General features: G+C 31.7%; 2 protein-coding genes across 10 annotated transcripts; both read left to right on the top strand.

Annotated features, from left to right (window-relative positions):
* Positions 1–5,535: 5,535 nt before the first annotated feature.
* Positions 5,536–13,205, top strand: LOC100820472 (uncharacterized). 2 transcript variants are annotated; one of them, XM_003534027.5, is made up of 13 exons: positions 5,536–5,832; positions 6,620–6,671; positions 7,167–7,442; positions 7,531–7,605; positions 7,692–7,750; positions 7,890–8,028; positions 8,192–8,288; positions 8,399–8,465; positions 9,357–9,455; positions 9,738–9,827; positions 11,013–11,167; positions 12,468–12,569; positions 12,694–13,205. In XM_003534027.5, exons 3-13 carry the CDS (start codon positions 7,196–7,198, stop codon positions 12,839–12,841), a joined length of 1,278 nt encoding a protein of 425 aa, XP_003534075.1. In that variant the 5' UTR covers positions 5,536–5,832; positions 6,620–6,671; positions 7,167–7,195; the 3' UTR covers positions 12,842–13,205. The 2 variants fall into 2 exon arrangements, with proteins under 2 accessions (XP_003534075.1, XP_014617691.1); XM_014762205.3 differs by lacking the exon at positions 5,536–5,832 and adding an exon at positions 5,847–6,458.
* Positions 13,206–15,689: 2,484 nt separating this feature from the next.
* LOC100794188 (UPF0415 protein C7orf25 homolog) lies at positions 15,690–22,546 on the top strand. 8 transcript variants are annotated; one of them, XM_041004969.1, is made up of 5 exons: positions 15,690–16,697; positions 17,517–18,452; positions 18,637–18,785; positions 19,076–19,344; positions 19,933–20,540. In XM_041004969.1, exons 2-4 carry the CDS (start codon positions 17,952–17,954, stop codon positions 19,281–19,283), a joined length of 858 nt encoding a protein of 285 aa, XP_040860903.1. In that variant the 5' UTR covers positions 15,690–16,697; positions 17,517–17,951; the 3' UTR covers positions 19,284–19,344; positions 19,933–20,540. The 8 variants fall into 8 exon arrangements, with proteins under 8 accessions (XP_040860903.1, XP_040860901.1, XP_040860900.1 ...); XM_041004967.1 differs by adding an exon at positions 22,403–22,546 and having other exon boundaries at positions 15,691–18,452; positions 18,637–18,803; positions 19,933–20,354; XM_041004966.1 differs by having other exon boundaries at positions 15,691–16,142; positions 16,299–18,452; positions 18,637–18,803.
* The last annotated feature ends 11 nt before the right edge of the window (positions 22,547–22,557 follow it).

Here is a 22,557-nt window from a genome sequence, read left to right as displayed (position 1 = left end):
ATGGATTAAGCATAGATTAAACCATAATTAAATTAGGATAAAAGGCTCACACTTAAATCATGACAAAATTTAAGCATTAAGTCTTATATTTCATAAGACGAATTCCAAATTAACTAAAATAATGAATACATATATATTTGCAAAATTATGGCAAATTGATGTTTTCTCAATTATTCTTAAATGATTTTTCATGTGTAAGAAGTGTGCTTAAAGATAAGTGTACCTTACACGATAATATTAAATTTAAAATCTGGATATCGTACCCAAAAAGAAATTAGTGTTGGTTTCCAAAAAATTAAATTCTACAAGTAGTTCAAGTGAATCTAATGCAAATGAGTTTTGTCAAGTAGCCATAAAAAGTAGTAACAAAAAGCGAAAAGTTTAAGTGTGAGATTTAAGAAATAGAAAGACCTAAGGTTATAACTTCAAATATACCTTCAAGTTTTCCCCAAATTCTACTTTAATTGAACCCTAGATTAATCTTCAGCGGCTAATCATTGTCTAAAATTACTAACATGTATTGATCATCACCTAATGTAAGTCTTGTGTGTTAAACTCAGTCAGATTGAGCTTAAAAGGCTTTGATTTAATATGTGCTCAAAATTTAAAGTCTAAGTCTTACATTTCAGCGAGCAAATTCAAGTCAGGTTTATCACAAGTTCAATGTAGGTCATTGGCTATAACATAGGTAGGTCATAGTGGGTTTAGATGAAAATAAACCATATTTAATTTAGACTTCTAAAATAATACTCAAGCTTGTGAAAACTCGACCATATTTTATTGTGCAGGGGTTGAAACAAGCTAGTTCATCGTATCCATTTTGTCACATTTAGCAAAGACTAAATATTAGAGATAAAAAAAGACTAGGTGAAAGTGAAAAAAAAAAGATGAAAGAAAGTATCTAAAGAGACAAAGCAATTTTTGAAAACATTAAATCAGAACTAGAAAACATTTTTTTCCTAAATTTTGAAAAATGAGTTAAAATAATTTTAAAATCAATCTAAAAATCATTTCAACTCCTTCCTATCCAAACATTTCAAAATGAGTTAACTCTTGTTGTACTGTTAGCGACCTCATGTTACTTTTTTCCAATTTTATTCATATTTTTTTTTCTTTCTGGATTGTTCTTATTGTATTTGTCTTTGTGGATGGAAATCCTCCTTTGCACACATTTGGACCTTAAAATTCAAGTTGGGGTGTCAATGAATTGATTTTGCTTTTTTAAAGGTCAAACATCAAATTTCATGATTTTTTTATTATTATAAAAGTTTCAATTTTGTTCTCTCATTTTGACGTTTAATAATTAGTCCAATGTTGGGACACAACACTAGAGATTGAAGCATATCCATTTTCATGGAGAAAATTCATATATTAGTTTTGTGCAATAACTTAAATTCCAATTCATGCATTTTCTCCTAGAACCATTGCATAAGCCACAGGTGTTTAGCTCAAAACCACACTTATCCCAACAATTTTAAAATTCTACCTTAATTCATCTCAATTTTCTTCTTCTTTGTTTCATTCATTTTTATTTCTTTCTTGCTAACTATTTCAATAAACAAATATCCAAAACAAAATGAAAGGTTTGGGGAAGAAGGATGACAAAAGGTTATAATCCTCAAACTTGTTTATGTTATGACCGTTTAAAGGCCGCAAGTGTACAATTAATTATTAATTAATTAATATCGTTTCTTTTTTGTGAATAAGGGATAATGCCCCAAGAAATTTATTAGAGACTTCCTCAAATGGAGACCAAAGCAATATTTGTCGTAACAAGAGCAAAAATAAAATTTGGCATTACATAAAAAAGTCTCCCACTATGCTGTATAATTAATACCATTTCTATGAATTTGATTGCGACCAGAAAAAATAGCACACCAATTCTATTCTAGTCGCGGCATATATATAACTTGCGAGAACTCGTAATAATAATAGTAATTACGCTATGGATATGTACCTTCTATTACATAAAAATATTTAATTGAAATGTAGTAATTAGAATTTTATTAGAATATATTAACACTATAAAATTGTTTCACATTGTAATCTATTCAAAATGAAACTCTACTTTAGTGTGTATTGGATTAAGATTTTAAAGGATTTTAAAAAACTTTTTTTTTATAAAAAAATCTGATGATATTCCATCAAAACTTTTAAATGATATATAAAAATATTGTAATATTCAATCAAGATTAATAGAATATTTTAAGAAGTATAATAAAATTTGATGGTTTCAATTGAGATTTTTTACAATTTTAAAAAAATCTTATGATGTTAAAAATATATAAATTCCAATACATTTTTTTAGGATGACTTTTGATGTATTTTATGTGACTTTTTAATAGAAAGTATAAATATCGCACGTACCAAACAATCTCAAAAAAACTTTGAGACTTTTGTGGATTTTTTTTTCCTGTTTATGCTACATTCTTCTTTCTCTCACCACACATCCCTTTTCCTCTATTGTTGCGATTTCTGAATGAACCAATAGAAACTATTGTTGTTTAATGAGAGTAACTTTGTTTTGACACAGTGAATTGCACTTACATGGACATCGGTTTTTCACAGTTTATACATTTCATCCTCTTTTATGCAAATTTAACATCAATTATAATATCTTCATTCAAATCCTAAATTTTCATGCTATTACATTTTATGCGGTCTTAGTTTTTGGGATGATGTTGTTGGGCGAATGCAATATCAGGATAATGCTATTAGGGGATTTTATGATATTGAAATTTTTTTTATGAGATTGTATTATGTTTTAGACTTGGAAGGATTGGGTATATATGCTTATGTTTTGATACGGGTGCCAATTGGAGGTGGTTCTGCTTTGTATTACAATGCTGCATATCTTGTGCTGTATTGGTTTCGGTTAATAATATTAATTTTGCTTAAAAAAATTCTAATTTTTTTAATGACCCTCTAATTTTGAATATTTTTTAAAAGAAAATTAATAAAACTCTTTCAAATCTTACAAATTCATAAAATACTTTCAAATGTTTTAAATTCACAACATATAAATCCATTAAAATATAAATTTAAAACTATAAAATCCTAATTATAAAACTCTTTTAAAAAAATCTGATAAGTTATAATATTTTTCCATAATCTTTTAAAATTTCTAAAACTTTTTATGTCAAAATATTTTTTTAAAATTCTAATCCAATACACCCTTTAATGATTTTATCCAATTCAAATATAATTATCTTTTGTGAAAATCACCTTTAATTTCGTATAATAAAATTAATCTCAAGCTTAGGAACTTACTCCAAATCGAAAGTCCGAAGCTTGGCCTAAGGGAGAGGAGAAGGTAGTTTATTCTTTATTAGCTAATTAGCTAGCTTCGCCTTCCTTCACACAAATAATGCTAGTTAGCCCTAAAAAAAAAAGGAGGTGTGGCAATAGCCCCAAAGAGGACATAATGAGGAGGCAATCGAAAATTTAAGCAGGATCCAAGGGAGATATGTGTGAACTCCCTCGTCCCCTCCCTCATGACTTTAATAGATCATTATACCACACTAGCATAATTTCATTGCACCATTTATTGTTCTCCTTACCTTATGGGTTCAGTAATATTACCTTAAAGCAACAACAAATTTTGAGAATGGTTTAAACGTTGGGGTAAATATATAACTTGGGTAACAAGCTAGTGACCCTAATATAGTGGTTTGTATATCTTAAATAAGAGGTTTATAGTTCAAATTTTGATTAATCTTTGAGTATGAAATACTTATTTTATGTATGTCTATAATTTCTGACAAAGATTTATCATTCATTTTAATAAAGATGATTTCATATTAATATCATAGTTTGACAAAAAAAAAATATATATAACTTGGGTGGTGTACCTAAAAATGAGGACAATTTTTAACTTTTTGAAGGAAAAGCAAAGTAAAATGGAGTAAAAAGAAGTTTGAGCGCTGGAGCAGGTGATACTTTTTTTTATTATGTTTTTTTTATCATTTGAAATGAAACTCATTTTTATTTTGATGGATAAAACCAATATTTTTTGTTGTTGTGAAAGTTATTATTTGTTAGAAGTTAGATATTTAAATATTTATAAAAGAAAACTGTTTTTCAACCCCTTTAATAGAATTCCAAATCCATTCCTAGATTTTACATATTTTTTGGTTAGACGTATTTAGAAAAAAAAAATAGGATTGAAGAAAATAGAGAGGATGAGTTTATCTTTTTATGGTTTTGATGAGTGGAAATGAAGAGGAATGAGGATAAAATTTATGAGACCCAATGAAAAATTAATATTCACACTAATGAACCACATGGTGGGAAGGAGGAAATACTGTCTTGATTAATTTTTGGGTTTTAAATATTTAAAAATAATTTTTTTAATAATGCAGAATAAAAAATAATTTACACTAAAAAAAAACTACTGTAATAGCAAGTTCGTATTTCTTAAGTTAAATTTTATTTTTTATAATTCGTGTATTCTTTTTAGGCTCTTTTCCATGCATTCAAATAAGTGATATTTCCATATTTTTTTTCATTTCCCTTTTTATCCATTTAAATAACATATTTTCATTCCATTTCTCTTCCATTTTTATCATTTTTATTTTTTATTTAAGTATTAAATAAACAATTACATTAAATACTCGACAAGCATTATATCTAAAACATAATCACGCAATCTCTACAAAAAAAAAAAGAATAAGAGTGTATGCTTGAACATCTAATAAAAGATAGATGAGAATTTAAATAAAATAAGCATGTAATGTTTAAACATTTAATTATAAAATAAGACAAATTTCACTCATATTTTTAAAAATAAATTATTAACTCAACTTTATTAATAAACACATCTTATATTCTCGTATTTTATTTATTTCCATCTATCTAACCTAATAATAACATATCAGCATTTCAGCTCTATCTTATCTTAGCTTCAACTTACATGCCATTTATTTTATGCTAACGAAGCATTAATATCAAGGCCCACTTGTGAGTCAACTGATGTAACTTGCAAGTTTATTTGAGTTACTTTATATATATTTTTCCATAATATTTTTCTATTGATTCTGTTATTACTTTATATAAAAGGTGTTAAATATTTTTTTTTGACAAAAAATATTTATTTTCTTATTTATGAAGTAGAAAGATTAATTAAAAACATTATAAAAAATATAAAAGTGTTTAATTTATTTATATCTTTGGGGGAAAACCTCAGACAGCCACCAGCAACCCATTGTTTTTGCCTCGATGGTAGCAGTTATCAACTGCCAATTGTTTTAATATTTTAAAACAGTTTACAACTCCAAAAGATAGTAGTATTGTTTAGTCAATATTTAAAAGTAATCAATAATTTGAATTTTATAAATAATATAAAATAATGAAAATTTTCAAATATCTATATACTATACAGGGGATAAATAAATCGACCTAATGCCATTTCATTTTCCAACAATAGTTTGTGTGTCTCTATCTACGAGTCTATGTTAGAAGCAACGCATAACGCATATGTACGCATATAAAATAACATATACCAACATACTATAAAATAAAACACGGCAATGCTACTATATGTTAATATTGTTCAATAATTAAAATCAAAATCCAAATACATTTTCTACTTTTGTTTTCACGGAAGGTTCTCTCTATCTGTCTCTGTTGCTCTCTTTGAAGCAAAAGTTATTGAGTCCCATTCCTTTGAAATTTTGGTTGTGCGATCTTCATCTTCACCTTCAGGGTGGTTGTGCTTCTGGGAACCTTTCAAAATCTCTGCTTTCTTGGATTTTGAGTTGAATTGAATTGCACTCTTGTGCTTTCCATTAACTTCCTCAGCTTCTTCAATTTGCCACCACTGTGCTGTTAATGGTAAAAGACCAATTAACATGTATTGAGGGTTTGGTTTTGTGGCTGATTCTGTTTGTCCTTTTTTGTTGGAAGTGATAAGTTGAAGGTTGGGAAGAGTGAGGAGAAGAAAATATGATTGCAACTTTGGAAATTGTTCTTAAAAAATGTCTCTCTTTTTTTTTTGTGGGGGGTTGGTATCATTTTAGATTATTCCAATTGGGAAAATCAGGCCAACCAAGTTCAAGTTTGGTATTTGGGTGAAATTTGGAAATGGGTTTTTGGATATTTCATAATTTTGTGGGGATTTTCATCAAATCAATGGACCATTTTTCTCATTTGTTTCAGAAAGTTTTGAGCTTTTATTTTCGAGTTATCTTATCCATTTATGGAACATTGCCAAGTTTCTGAAGATGCTAACAGAGACACGTTGTTTCATGATTTGTTGGAACGAGGAATTAGAGATGAAATGATGATGAATGAATGCAAATATTCCTTTGTGTTTCTGCAATTGTTGCTTGTTCAGTTGTTTTTGGTTTTCTTTGGAGACCCTTTACTCACAAGAGTTTCAGCTGTTTTTTTCTCTTGAAATGTAGAATCCAATAAAAGCTTTCACTTGATGCTACTTTACCTTTAAGTGTTGTCACCGTGTAAGCATAGTGCAACCTTTTGAAGCCTTTTCTCTTGTTGTCACATTTAAACGTTGACAAGGGCACCCCTTGTCATGTCTCATGCTGTTCTTGTGATGCTGTCACTTTTAGCTCTATTTCTTTCTCAAACTCAACTCTCTACCTGTGAATTTTTTTTGCAGAGAATTCCAGAACTTTTGACTTGACCAGTCAACGGCCAGGGCAAAGGACAAGGTTCGTTGGTTAGATTAGTCTTTGGTGCTTATTTTTAGTTAAGGATTAAGATTATGAAGTTTTTTTTTTTTGGCTTATTTAAGAAGTGGATAACAAAGAAGGAATCATTAATACTGCTGAAAACAAACCGAAAAAGGTATAAAAATAAGGCTACTGAATAAAATATTGTCAATTTTAAAATATTGCGGACAATCCCATTACATGTTAAATGTAATGGTGCTCGTGAGTAACCTACTACCACTTTTTTTGTTGGTTGGCAACTTGCCATTTAATTAGTCAGGTTAATGTCTTTTTTAGTGTTAATCTCTCAGCTTCCTTGCAAGTGTTCTCTAGAACTTTGATATAATGAATAAACATTTTTGTCATTGCCATGTATCCCCTCCCTAGCACTTTATTTCTAAGTTTGCACTGCTTGATGTCTTAGACAATAGAAACTCACTATACTCACTGAAATTGAGAATTTTGGGGTGATTCTCTTTATCTTATTTGTACCAGCATTCAGCAGATACAGTGAGCCTTTAGATATGGGCTGCGTGGTGTCAACTACGAAGGACTCTGGTGGAAATAGAAGGAGGCCAGGGAGTATTGGTGAAGTTTCAGTATATGTTCCTGGTTTGAGGATTCCTAAGCCTGTTGATTTTGCTCAATCACTTGGCAATTATTTGTCCAAGAATATAGTGGAACACCTGTCTGCTCTTAGAATGCGCATAGTTATAATGGCTGGTCAAGAAGGTCCTACAATTACAAGAACAAAAAGAAAAACTCAGCATGGTTTGTTTTAACAACAACAAAATTATTTTATGATGAATAAGTTACTCTAATTTATTGATGCATTAGCATCCTTTGATTTCTTCTGCAGGAGGTTCAATGCTGGCTGATCTTCTGCAGGCTCTTGAAGATTACTTGCCTGTTGTTCTGGGATTAGTTAAGGATGGTAAAGCTTGTGTTAGTCCATTTGTATATGATGTATGCTCTCTGCAAGACAACTATTGATTATTATTGCCTATGTTTATGGTGCAGGAAGCCATTTACAATATAAAGTACAATTTACTTGGGTGAATCAAGAGGATGACAAAGAGGTAATCAGATTTTCTTTTTAAAATCCATACATGTTTCTGGATTTGATGTGAAAGTTACTTTCTATCCTGAAGAATGCTGATTAATTTGTTCCCACAACTTCCATGATTTATCGTATGCCATGATTGGCACTCTTCACAGGAAACAACCATGTCTAATGCTTGGTATGAGGTGTTGTCAGTTTTGCATTTGATGGCAATGCTATCACTATCACAGGCTAACTTGTTACTGCTTCCAAGATCATCATCCTCTGATGGTCATCTGCCAAAAGTATCAGAAGGTTGGTATAAAATTTTGGTGTATGTCAACAAATTTGTTGCCCCATCCCTGAATCTCTCTTATTGCTTAATATATCAAACTGAAAAAAATACATTGGAATAGATTAGTTTAGACTTCAAGAACATTTCATATGTGAAGTTAATACTTTTGATATCGACTAACAGAAAGCAGACGAACCTCTGTTGATATTTTCCTTAAGGCTGCTGGGTATTTGGATTGTGCAGTCAAACATGTTCTTCCGCAGTTGCCTGTGGAACTCAGGTTTGTACATTTCTAATGTATGCTATTAATTGAATGTTGCACTTTTTTTTATGTACTCTAAGTGGCTTTCTTCATTCTTTTGATGTTTGTTACTTTGGTTCTGATCTTAGGAGAAATTTACCCGTAGACCTAGCAGAAGGAGTTCTTCGAGCACTCTGTCTACAAGCATTAGGACAGGTATTAATGTTTCTTTAATATGGGCACACTAATTGAAGTGTCTTTTGTCTACTTGTTCGTCAATGGCTAAAGATGTGTTATGGTATTCAATTAGGTGACTTAGCTTTGCCAGGGTATGTTTATGAATCTATCTCAATTGTATGCTTATGGTTTCTTTAGTATTAAAGTCCAGAGGACTGGATTACCTGGTAATAATGCTTATGATTCTTTAGTATTTTTTTATTAATGGAGAAAACAACTTTGTTCTCTCAACCCTAAAAAATATTTGGGATATACATCAAGTTGTCCTTCCAATCCTATAATTGTATTTATTTTCTTAAGAAAATGCAGGTTTTTAGCTTTCTTGGTCAATCAGATTCTACATAGGTTTCTTCTTTAAGAAAACACAGAAATTGTCTGAATAAGTAAGCAATTTTTTTTATTGCATGTTGAATATATGAATCTGAGAACAATGCATTTGACTTTCAAGTCTCTTATTACTTGCCTTTGTCCTCATAATAAAAGAAAGGACTGGATTGATAAGGGTAAAAATCTTACATTTGTTATTTTGGTATTTACAATGTATTTATTCATTTCATTGTGGGGGAAGTCAAAGTTATGAAGGGTTTAAAAAAGGGGAGCTTATCTGATGCTTGTGGTCCTTTTTCTCAACCCATCATACGTAAATTCCTATGGATTTTATTTCAAGTAATGTAATGTGTTGTGTCACTTTTAGAATTTGTGTGATGGAATATATCTGTATGGTGAATCTTCCTGGGAGAAAAGTTCTGTGATACCGATATTGAATGGAAGCTTGGAGAAGGAAAATGTTCAATATATAGATACCTTTACTCTCTGTCAAATCTATTTGGATGTATATGCTTATTTCTTCCCTATTTTTTTTATTATCAGGGTATAGATATACAACTTGGAATGGCAATTGATAGTACCAAAGCCACTCTTGCAGTTAAGCGTAGGCTTGCATGTGAGATGGTGAAATGCTGGCAGCAGGTCTGATAACTTGTTTTGTATGGTATCTATACTTGACTGTTTTACTATTTATGTCACTGGGAATTGCTCCTTTTTATTTATTTATTTATTTGTGGTTGTACCTAACAATCCTTTCAGGATAACTCATTTCTCTTGGGATCTGTATTGTATTGATAACAGTTTTTTCCTATGACAAGTCTTTGTCTTTATTCTATATGGTCTATTTATGTGGTGTGCATTAGTAATTTAACATGGGTGCTTTTGATCAGCATACATTGAGTTGATTACATTGTTTTTTTACAGGCTCAAGATAACATTATGAATCTTCCATTAGCAAATGGTTGGGGTGAAAAACATTGTCTTTTTGTGAAATGGAAATATGTTGAAGCAAAGGTATGCCCTTTTCTCCCTAGTTATTTACTTCTATATAGTTATATGAGTGGAGATCAATTTTCTGGTTTATTGATTACCTTAAGCAAATAATAGAGATGAAAGTATAAATTGGTTCGAATAATTGATTTTCCTCTACAACTTCAAGATGAAATATGGAGTTTGTGCGCAAATTTGAGAAGCTGAGGGGATTGAATCTTTATGTCTTATGAGACCAATTTTAGCTGGAACTGGCTAAAGGGATATTTGATTGATTGTTCAAAACAGATAGGTGTTTTTGGTAATGGCTGTAGTCTGATGAAACATTTGCCATGCTGCTGCTAATTTTGAGATAGATGAGGATGATTAAATCTAAATCTTCTACTAAAGCTTTTACTATTTCTATCAACCAAGCCCAAATGCCTTTCATATTCTTGAACCATAATATTGTATCATGTTGTTGCATCTTACATTATAATTTTTTTTTATCGGCAAATGCTAGTTGTTAGTTTGTTAATTTTTGTTAGCGGGGGGATTCGAACCTGCAACCTATCCCTCCCTTCCTTTAGAATTATTTCATTATATTTTTCAGCACCATTTTATGGTTACATAATATACATGATGAGTTGTCACTCGGGAAGAAATAATATAAGTAATGATTTTCTTTTTTTGTCTACTATGAACTTCTCAAAATTTCCCCTTAATTTTTTTTTGGGGAGGGAGGGGGGGGGGGGGGGGGGGAATGCATAATGCATATTCAGATTTAAATTTTAGTCTATTGAGAGCTCATTTTGGGATTTTTTTTTTGTTGGAAGAAAATGTCATTGATTGGCTAACAGGTTGCGTCTTGGTTAATAAAATGCTTAACCAAAAGATTTAATGGTCTTTGTTTCTGGTTCTAGATTCTTATGCTATTTTGATGTAGACTTTCTTAGTGGTGAGAAACAGTGTGATTTGGATATATGAGATAAGGTATCTGCATGGTAGTTGTGGTGTGGTTGTAAATGCTCAAGTAATTTGATGTTTTTTCTTAATTTTTTTGTTTGTAATAATTGTATTTGATGGCATAAGCACCATAGGTACATATGTCTATATGTTTTCTTCTGCTTTCATCATATTCATATATAGTTTGGGAATGAGGATAGGGGATGCATTCTGCAGAAGCAAGTGATACGAAGTTGTGATATTTTTGTTCTAATGATTTACTAGGCTGCAGCATATTATTATCATGGTTTGATTCTTGATGAGGGAAATACAGAAAAATCTCATGGGATGGCTGTAGCTGCTTTGCAAGCAGCAGATGAGTATTACAAAGAAAGTAAGAAGTTGTGTGAGGCATTCAACGCAGCATCTCCATTGTCAAGGTTATCCTTTGTCTTCCTTTTTACACACTTTTATGTTTTTATTATTTTATATGTGCTCAGAAAACAGGGTTTAGCCTTCTTTAAGAACTTGCTGTACCAACAGTTAGATGTAATGTACATGTTTTCTAAATAATATAATATCATTATTAGTTGTGGTTATCTGCTGGAGCTGGGACTGGTCGTGTGATGTTTGGTTTCATGTTTTCTAAATAATATAATTCTATCTTCTTGAAATTCAGATAAATGTGAGTTAAGTTTCTAGTTTTTTGAGGCTATTCCTGGAAAAACCTTGTGTGTAGCATCCTTGTGATCTTTGCTTTCTTCTAGTATCTTGTACCTTCGAGAATTTGTTCCTTAGTTTCACCTCCGGATTACCCTTATAATGATAATTTAAGTGAAAATCGGTAAATATGCTTTAATCTCCCTTTGGATGTTGAGGATCACAACGAGAATGTGTTAATGTATGTATGGGTGACAGGATTACAATATTTTAGCAATATCTTATTGTATACTTATTTTAGGTAAAATATGTTTTAACTTTTAAATATGACTAAATTTGGTTTTTAGTCCTCTAATTTTTTCTTGTTAGATTTGATTCTTATAAATTTTAAAATTTTAGAAAATGGTTCCTATTCCCGGTGATGTGACATGTATCTAGACATACCACTTCACATGCCACCGCAAAATGGTCGCTGATGTAGCATGCCTAGATGCATGTCATGTCACTACTAGATGATGATATGGACCATTTTAAGAATTTCTCAAATTTACGAGGATTAAAACTAGCAATTTTTTTAGGGGAATTAAAACTAAATTCAGTCATACTAGAACTAAAAACGTGTTTAAGTCTTTATTTTAATAAACTTCATAGAAAATTATTGTGATTGTCAAAGAAGTATAAATCACTCCCTATTTCCTTGAAATTTAATAGCATGCCTGAGAAGGTAGAATAGTTTTAGCATATTCTAACATGTGGTGTGGTGACATAATATGCGATTATGATCTATCATTTCCTACTGTACTCCCACTTTCTTCCTTTTCCTCTTTTACTTTTTAAGAGAGAGAGAGTGATAAGTAGATTTTTTTTTTAAAAATACTTTCAACTCTCCTTGTGGCCTTCGTTATTGTTTTTGAAAAACATTTATCAGCTATGGTTTATGCCTTCAACCTAGTTCATTGAGAATTATCATGACCATGGCTTTGACATATCATTTTATTTTCTATCTCTTCAAGAAGAATAATACTATTGGTGGTAATCTGCTGTATTATGGCCCATCTAACTGGCAGTCATTGGTTGCAGAAATCCCCCACCTTGGGGGACCGTGAAATATCTCTCTGAAAAAATTCCTAAGGATACTTCAAGCAAGGTGCGAATAAACCGCGATTTGTACTCTTATGAAAGGTAAACTTTCCAAAATGCACGAATAACTTGTTACTTAACTGTAATTGCTTAATTATTCTTGGCTAATGAAAAGTAGTATGATGACCAACAAAACCATATTGTGCTTTTCTTTTTATTATTACAGGATCATGGAGACAGCACCAACATTGCCTGATTTTTCATTGGCCTTGAAACCAGATGAATATCAACTTCCTCAAGTGGACTCATCTTGGAGAACAGAGAACATAAAAGTGGGACAAACTGATCCTAACCATCTCAAGGGTGACAAGTGATAAAATACAATGAATTTGCACACCTCAAAGAAATGTTGGTCTACCTGAAAAATATCAGCCAAAGGGTGTTTTTCCAATTCTTGTTAATAGAAAAAACAAATTAGTTTATTTGAACTCTTTTTCTACCTTCTGCATTTACTTTTTTTTTTTTTTTTTACTTCATATATTAATTTCCTCCTTTCGCCTATAATATTTGTAAGACGCCCAGCAAATAGAGGTTCAATGTAAATTGTCCTCGGGGGAAAAGAAAGGGTCTCCTTGCCAATACCTGAATAACATCAATATAAAATTGCTATTTCATTTCATTGTAACCAAGTTTGTGTAAGGATCGTGTGTAAATGAATTGTGTGCATTGGAGAGAGAATTTTTATTTCCTTTGCTATAGTATCATTTATTTTTAGTGCAAGAGAAAATGAATTTTTTGCTATCCTAGGAGCAAGGTAGATTAAAAAACCGAACCATTAGGTGCGACATAATAAGATGTCATTGTTGTGGCAAAATGTCATTGATGCCATGCAATAGAAGGTAGGAAAAAAAAACCCATTAAAAATGTCAAGTTAATTTAATAATATAGAGGATTAATCTATAACTATTAATGATGAAATTGATCTCATTTGATGTTCATATTTTATTGGACAATTTTACTCTCAAACTACTTAAATTTCAAAATTTTCTTTTAACCTACATTAATTTTTCACTACTTTTATATATTCTGTCATTTTTTATTAACTATATTTAACTTTTTTTATTATTTAAAAAATATAGAAAGACACGGATTGTCTCTCTTTTCCTAGTTTAAAATAAAAGAAATCAGATGACTTAAAAGGTAAAAAAAAATGTTTTATAGTACAAGAGCTATATACTTAGGGTCTAAAAGGTCTTAAAAATACCCAACATTGGTCATTTTTATGAGTACGCATAAAAAAATAAACTTATGTATTCGGGTTAATTCAACCCATTTGGGCAGGTGGATGAGTAGCCATCGTATTAGGCGTTTTCTTTTTGCAACATTTTTTTCCCCTCAATACACCCACCTTTTATTGCAATATTCAAAACACCAAAATTGATCCTTCCCCCTTTTTAAAACAAAAATCCTTCTCCTTCCCTCTCCCTTCACCATATGCGCCATTCTCTCATTCTCAGCACCATGAATTTGTTTGCTCCCTGAACTATGGAAGAAGATCATTGAAACACAAACTATGTAAGAAACATATTTGTATTTTTTAGTTGGATCATGTTTGTTTAGATGATTAATTAGGATCAACTTTCATTTTAATCCTGGAAATTCTCACATTAATTATTAATCTCTGAAATAAAAAAATTAAAATAAGTCCTTATATTATTTCAGTCCTTAAACAATCAAAGATTGACATTGTATTCATATGAGTGAAAATGATCTATTTAGTGAGAGAATTCATTTTTAATTTTCATGCAAAATTCTATTAAACCAAGATAGACATGAGAATGAAATCAGTCTTTAATCTAGCCCATTATCTTTGACCTAAAACTAAAAAAAAATTCAGTCCTTAAACTAATATTATCAAATCACAACTTTTTGATATTTAAACAATACTGAGTTACGAATTTTTGAAGATCATGTAATAATAATAGGGGAAAATTGGTCATAAAAGAAGTTTTTTTTGGATAAATAGTCACTTTTGTCTCGGAATGTATAATTCGTTGATAAATGTGTCCCTGAAAGATAAAAATACAAAATTTAGTCTTCAAAAGTCTTTAACTTTCATTCGTCACCATTAATGAAATAGCATACATGACACAAAGGGACGAATTTATCACTTAAATGATTGCCAATGTGGCCATGTTGCTTAAATTGGACGAAAATGTCAATAAGATATCATTTTTGGACATAAATGTTAGTAATTTTTTGTTGGACGAAAATGCCAATATTTTTTTAATAGAGGAAAATGTCAATCATTTATTTTTGGACCTAAATGTCAATACCATTCGATCAAAATGTCAATAAGTTACTATTATTGAATGAAAATATCAATAATTTTTTATTAGATCTAAATATCAGTATGTTTCTATTGGACTAATTTGTTAAATATAAAATTTTGTTTCATTTAAGGTTAAAATATAATTTTAGGATAAATTTTCGCCATTTTTTATACTTACAAACATAACATTACAATAATCACTTAAGAAATTATACTGACAAACATAATTTAAAACAAACATAATAATAACTATAATATTGATCATCAACTATAATTTTTCTGTCATGATAAAAATTATCCAAAATAAGCATTTTACTAATTTACCAAAATAAACAATGTATACCAATCCTTACAATTTTTTTCAAATTATAACAATTAGTCATAATCTACTATAAATAGAAGATAAATATATCTCATATTTCACTTCAATCTTGATTATTTTATTAATGGTGATGGACGGAAGTCAATGACCGCATATATTTATCGCATTTTTTTACACTTTTGGGGGACTGAATTTTGTATTTTCATCTTTCAGGGACACATTTGTCAGCGAATTACACATTCAGGGATAAAAATAACTACTTACCCTATTTGAAGTTGGGAAGACTAGAAGTCAAAAAAATATTATATAACAAATATGTTATTATGGGAACAAGTAGAGATAACTGTAATCATCTTAGTGTCAAATTCATTCCTATGTGTCACGTAAAATTTTATTATGTTAACGACCAAATGTATTTATCATACTTTTTACATTTTGGATGGAGTGAATAGATATTTTGATTCCTGTCTTTATATCCATTTTGTAAATTAATTTCTATCTCTTTAAAATGTAAAAAATAGTCGCTATCCTTGTATAAGGATGAGAAATTCCTTAAACCGAGAACCAATAACTAGGTAGCAGCAAACCGAGCATACCGTGTCACCATGACTGTTTCTATCCCCGATTTCAAGCTTCACCAGAGTAGGCATGATGCCAAAACCCCAATCTGGATCGTCAAACATAACTAAAAACTCAGAGAAAGACATCATTGAAGTGTTCGAATCTCCACAAACCTCCATTAATTCACTAACCCCTTGGCTAGGAAGATAAACTGCCCTTAACAACTTGATGTATAAAGTGGCGTCAAATTTCCTAATATTAGCACCATCTTCGTTCATAGGACGCCACAAAAGTGCATCAAAGGCAACTCTTTTGAGTCTATCCGGAGGACCGCCACAAATAGGAGCAAGAATAGCAAAAAACATTCCCAGATCCAGCCTGCTTGAACCATTCTCATCCAAAACAGAAAGAATCTCTCGTTTATGGCTTTTACAGTCCCTTGAATTAATTTGCAAAATGAGTATAAAATAAGTACCAAAATATCTATTCATTCATTTTGATGATTAAATTTTATATTTTCATCTTATTATCTTATTATAATAATGTATTTGTCAACGAATTACATATTTAAAAACAAAATGATTATGATTATTTACGTAAGTTTTTTTCTTTGAAGGTCATCAAAGAAGTTGAGATAACAAAAAATGGAAAGGGTACTCACAAAAATGGAAAAACATTGAATTGACACTAGGGTTTCAAAAGGGGAACATTATCGAATCACGAAGAATCTCCAAAACTGAATAAGAAATGGGAAATTGGAGGTAATGGGTTTGCAATTAAAGAACAAAGTGGATTCCTTGGAAGCAAAACAGAGCAACAACAGAATGGAGGAGGAATAGAGGGTTGCACAAGTGGAATTGGCGAAGTAGAGGTGCAAGTGCGTCATTGATGCTATTAACAGTTTACCTTGTTCCACCAACATCATTGTTTCGTGCAGGCGAATCCTCCTCAAGTTGGCACGTGCTGAGCTCGCTTTCCTCTCTCACCCCCCTTCTTCTTCTTCCGTGCCCCTCAGGTTACACTTGTTCAATGTTGTGACATGTTTGTGTTTATAATCATGTTTTTAAATTATGTTGTTTTGATTGGTGGATATTCCTGTTGTGTGTCACTCTTTGAGTTGTCACTTGTCAGATATGGTTGTTAACTATGACCTATTTAATGGATTTGGATCCTCTGATAATGCTGAGTAACATGATATATCATAGTTATATTGGAGACAGAAAGACACAGTTTTTATTGAGGATGGACTTATCATGATTAATTATAGGACCCAATCATTATATTTAATAAAGTTGCATTTTTCTCCTTTTAACATTATGAGGTGATCTAAATTCCCACTTTAAATAAATTGCGGTCAAGTTTTTCTGGTTGTAAAAAATCTTAACATTGGAAAGTGGACAAATGTGGCTGATGTAGCCACACTTGTGATTGTGATTTGTATAGAGACCCCAAAAACCTTGACATTGCAGCTGCAATTAGGCCTTGATTTTAAAATTTGTGCCCTTGCTAAGATCATCCATTTAGAGTGTCATGAATTTACCTAATAATACTGTGTTGGCAAGAGTGCATCATAGCATTCTTCATGAAACATTTACCAGTAGTACCTATTACATTGTCTATGACTGGAAGAGTTTATTCCAACATTACTCTGATGTTGTGACTTTGTTTAACTGTATTTATTATTAAGAATTTAATCTAAATAGAGAAAAGCAAACATGCATGCCTTGTTGTGTTTGGGCCATATTTTCATCTTTAATATGAGTACTATTGGTTAGATGTAACTATTGATGTTTTTTACATTACGTTACAATTTATGAACATTTCTATCTTTGAGATGAACATACCAATGTCAACATCCATCAGCCTTTCATAACTGGAGTTTCTCGAGTTTGCAAGTCAATCCCGCTCTCACGTTCAGTTAGCAGTGAGGAGAGATGTTGTTCTTCTCTTAAACACATCCATGTTGATGTGGTTTGTACCCTCAACAGGAAGCCTGTCTGGATTATAGTATCTGATAGAAATCCAGAGTACATCTCTTGGGATCGATGCTGTAAAAGTAAGGGTTTAAAGCTACGCATTGAAGAAGTCCTTGCTGCTGCCCTGTCTAACTTAACATTAAGACCTTCCTCAGTTATTCTTTTCTTTGCCAATGGGCTTGCAACCTACATTTACAACAATCTTTGAGACGAGTTTGGGGCATCTGAAATTGGGTTGGATTTCTTAGTTTTCAGTTCTGACATGTTAGAAGAAACTGAAGGTGACTGGATAAATGTTATTGCAAGATCATACAGAAATGCATGTCTTTGAAATCAACCCTGCTGATGGCAAGGATGTTGAGGGTACAAATTCTGGATGTAGTGTTCAAGGTTCAACTGTGGACTCTTCCCAATTAGAGCCTTCAGTAGGAAAAGCTGAAACTCAACCACAACTATTGGAAGAAAATGCCAGAAGTGGGGACTCCTTTCATCTTGAGCTTTCAGCAGATGAAACTGAAACTCTAGCACAGCCTACTGAAGAGAATATCAGAACAAACTTGGGCAATATGTTCTGTTCCATTCTTATGAAACTATGTTCAATGGCGAATAAAACTTCTGAATCTGCTAATCCTGGGAATCTTTTAGTTGAGACTGATCTGGTAAATTTTGATACAACATCTTTGATAGCTCTTGTATCAGGAATTAGTAATTGTGGAACAGAGAAACTTTTGGCCACTCCAGAGAGTGACATGAGGCAGCGGTTTAAGGGAAACTACGATTTTGTGATTGGTCAAGTAAGTTCTCTTATTGGGACTTTTGCCACATGCTTTGTGTATCTAACCTTTTGCATGCTTACACTCATTTGGTGGTAAAACATTTGATGAACAAGAACAATAATTTCATGTAGTTTTCATAAATTATTCTGATTGTTGTCAGCATCAACTGAACTGATTAAAGCTTTCGTCTATCTTTTGATAGATAATGTCTGAAATTCAAAACCCAATCCATATGGAATTTGGTAGAATCCTTTGTGGGAAGAATGGCCTAATTTGTGAGAGTGTTCTTATGGAATTTAAGGAGTTAGTATCAATGTGTGGAGGGCCCAATGAGAAACTGAGATCTGACAGGTTGATAAATTGTCTCAAGTGAGTTTAATCTATGTTTATCTGCAAAAAGAAAAAAAATTATTTTGTTGTTGCTAGGTTGTTAACTATGCTAAATAATCAGTTTTAGGAAATCAATTGGATGATGTTTTACTAAACTTATGCAGTTGCATTTAATGAATTTCTTTTACTGAATCTTGTATTTATATAGACGCTTGAATCAAGTGTCTGTTGATGCTATTTCTTGTCGTATTGTCAATGCCTCAAGTACTATTTGCAACATTTTGCACTGACAAGCTGGAGTATCATGACAGGGTTGTTCTTGATACTCCCTCAGAACGCATGATGGACCTCCCAACAACTAGGAAGCTGGCATTGAAAAACAAGGTTGTCTTTGGCACCGGTGACCATTGGCATGCCCCAACTTTAACCACAAATATGGCATTTGTCAGAGCTGTTTCACAGACGGGGATGTCCCTTTCTACCTTTGAACATAGACCAAGGGCCTTACCTGGTGATTAGTTGTTACATACTTTCATGAAAACAAATCTTGAGGCATTCATTTAACACACCACAAAATCAGGTAATAGAATCTATTTTCAATTAAAAGTGTTTGCCACATCTAATCATAAAAAATCTATTACATAAACAAATAAACAAATCTGTCTGGCGGCTGGTGAGTGTCTGCTTTGTTGAATGAAGGTGTAATGACAGTAATTTGGAAAAGATGAACATTATTCCTAGTAGTCAGTAGAGTAACTGCATGTTTCTGATTATGTACAAGGGTCCCTTTACTAGATGATGTTTCTCTCTTTCTGATTAGTATTTATTAAAGTTTTAGACTCCCAATGCTAGATGGCAATATTAAATTATTAATTTGTTAATGGATATATTACCATGGATAGAAGTTTGTGTCATCAATGAGCTACTTCACCTGAGTGTCACTGTGTTCAGTTTGCATATTCTGAACCTTTCCATAATCTGGCCACTATGATATTTATTGGATTGATGATCTGAAAATGTATGCTATGTGGAAGATTCAAATCCTATGGGCTACAACTTTTTTTATTTGTTGCTTCAATCATCATATATTTTACCTTACTTTTAGCAGTGTCAGTGTCAATGTAACTTGCCAGATGGTCTCTTCACATATAATTCATGATTCAACCAGGTCCAATAGAATTCCTCCTCTCAAATCACTTATCCTCAGCCTGTCGATTGAATAATTAGGAAGTTTTAAAGGAGTCCTGCAGTTGCTGCCAATATAGTGACCAGGAAGACAAGCAACCTTAGTGTTCAACACATGCGCTTGCAAATGCAGCCTTTTTGGCAGTGTTGAGTGTATTGCTAGCATAGCATGCAGTAATGGAGGATGGTACTGCACCTGCACTGTACTACCTTTTCTGATCTTGAGGAACCTGATTGAGCCCTTCTCTAAGAGGCATATACTGTGGTGGCAGTGGTGCTTCTACCTCCACATTATGGACCTGAAGTCTCTGATGTTCTGCCATGAATACAGTCAAAATTAGTGCTCTTGCTATCTCATCGTTTGTGATGGTCACACCTTCTGTGTTTAGTTCAAATGAGAATAATGTAATGTCCCTTCTCCAAGCACTGCTTCTTTATTTGACTTGTCAAGTGTGGAAATAATTTTTGGGAGGTGGGTTGAGTGAGGTTACCTTCCTCATTTATGAGAATAATTATTTTTTTTTCTTTCTTTCATCTGTTTGATATTTTTTTTGCTTTCATCTCTTTATGAGAATAAAGTTGATTTTCAAGTCAATATGTGATATTAAATTGAGACCAAGTAGATATCAATAACTCTTAAAAACACTGAAGAGTTCTGTAACTAATAAATAGGAAAAAGAAATAAGAGTACTAAAAAATATTGAAAATTGAGAAAATAGTAACGTAGTATTTATTATAAACTGAATTATTGTAGGCTGGAAGGAAAATAGACGGTGGCAAAGAAATAGCACTAAAAATATTTTTGAAAAATAAATACGGCATTTTTTTTATCATTAATATGGCATCTTTTTAGTACAACACAGAATGAGTTCTAACTGTATTGTATAAAAATAAGATCTTTTTAGTCTATAACAAGCACTTTGATGACATAATTAGGGATCTTCTACCCTTTTTCCCATAGAATTCTAGTTCCTAGCCTTCCCTTGAAAAAAAGAAAAGAGAAGTTCACAACAAGTAATAATAGTTTTGTACAATTGAGTTTGTGGTTGTTTTAGCTTAATTAGTGTTCTCAAGTTTGAATTTGGTTAAGTAATTGTGTTAAATACTTGGAAAGTGAATTTTGTCACATTCAAGTCGAACATCTCAAATTCTTAAGTTGTGGAAAAAAGAATCAAAAGTCTGGCAAGAAAAGAAAACTAAATCAAGATGGCAAAATAACTAAAGCACATTTTCCCTTCATTGGAAGTTGAACGCACCTGACTCTCACCCTAGAAGACCTATTCAAACCAAAAAGGAGTATTCTCAACAACTAAGAGGAAAATCAAATCATGGAAATCACATTACAAATTCTCACGAAAATCTCATTAGCATGCAATCCTGTATTTGTATAAAAGGAATATACGATGTTAAATCACTTTTCTTTCATTCATTCAATCCATTATCATAACTTTTGGCAATGCAAAAATCTTTAGTTAAAGAGAGCAGTGATTAGTTGCCTGCAATGGAAACCAATGCTGCCGGAGCAACTAGCAATAGCTTGTATGGGGATTTTGAACATTAAATCAAATGGCTTACAAAGGAAGGTCAACGACTCTTGAGGAGATTGCAAACTTTGCTCATCATTTATTGTCTCACCTCGACTATCTAATTGTTCAAAGTTATAATCATAATCAGATAATCCCTTCTTAACAGCACCTTCTGTATCAATGATCTTGTGTTTATTAAATTTCAGTAAATCAGTTTCTGGTTTTTCACTTATGTGCATATATGGTATCAGCACTGGATTGGGTACCTTCTTTGGTTGTCTACCTGTTTTTTGCTTGATCTCATAGTATTCTTGCCTTCCCTATCTCTCTTGCCATTTTCTCCTCTGCATTTCATTCATAAATTGTGTGGTCTGTTGGCTTTGGCTTGTTTATTTCTTAGGCTTCTTACCCTTAATGTTTGCATACTGTCATTGTCTCCCTTATTGGACTCACCTATATTTTAACCCTATTAGCTTGGTAATAAGTCCATTTCAGCATAGAATAACAAAGTTAATCATAGCTCAAGCAAAAAATAAATGACACAAGATTCTATATCCACATCAAAACCCAAGCTTGTCATTGTTGGAATTCTGAATCTTAACACACTAGAAGAGAAGTTCGATGAAACAATTGCCTTCATTACTAATACCCATTTTCATACTTCCTTAAACAATTTCACAGCCTATTGGGATTATTATTAAGTTAGAGACACTCTTTCAAATTATGAAGTCATAATAATTTACTAACATACTACATAAATCAAAATTTATGATAGTATTTTCTTACTACTAGTAATTCACATCTAATGATATTCATTCAGTTTCTCTAACAGAAGCAAATTTATTCTTCAAGAAAAAAAAATGAATCATGTGTCCCAATTAAGCACTCTAGTTCTAATACTTCTTTTCTTTTGTTACATTTATACAGATCAAAATAATAAGGGCAATCAAAATCAGTTACTGTGATGTAGCAAGCCACAAGATAATTTACCTTTGACACTAATTGTGCCCCTTTTATACTTTGACTCCATTGAATTTGAATCCAACTTCACAATATCATACAATGCCCACTGCCCAGCTCAA

Source organism: Glycine max, chromosome 9 (genome assembly GCF_000004515.6).
Source record: "Glycine max cultivar Williams 82 chromosome 9, Glycine_max_v4.0, whole genome shotgun sequence".
Classification (NCBI taxonomy): Eukaryota; Viridiplantae; Streptophyta; class Magnoliopsida; order Fabales; family Fabaceae; genus Glycine; species Glycine max.
The sequence above is the reverse complement of the archived record's forward strand: the minus strand, read 5'-3'. Positions and strand labels throughout refer to the sequence as shown.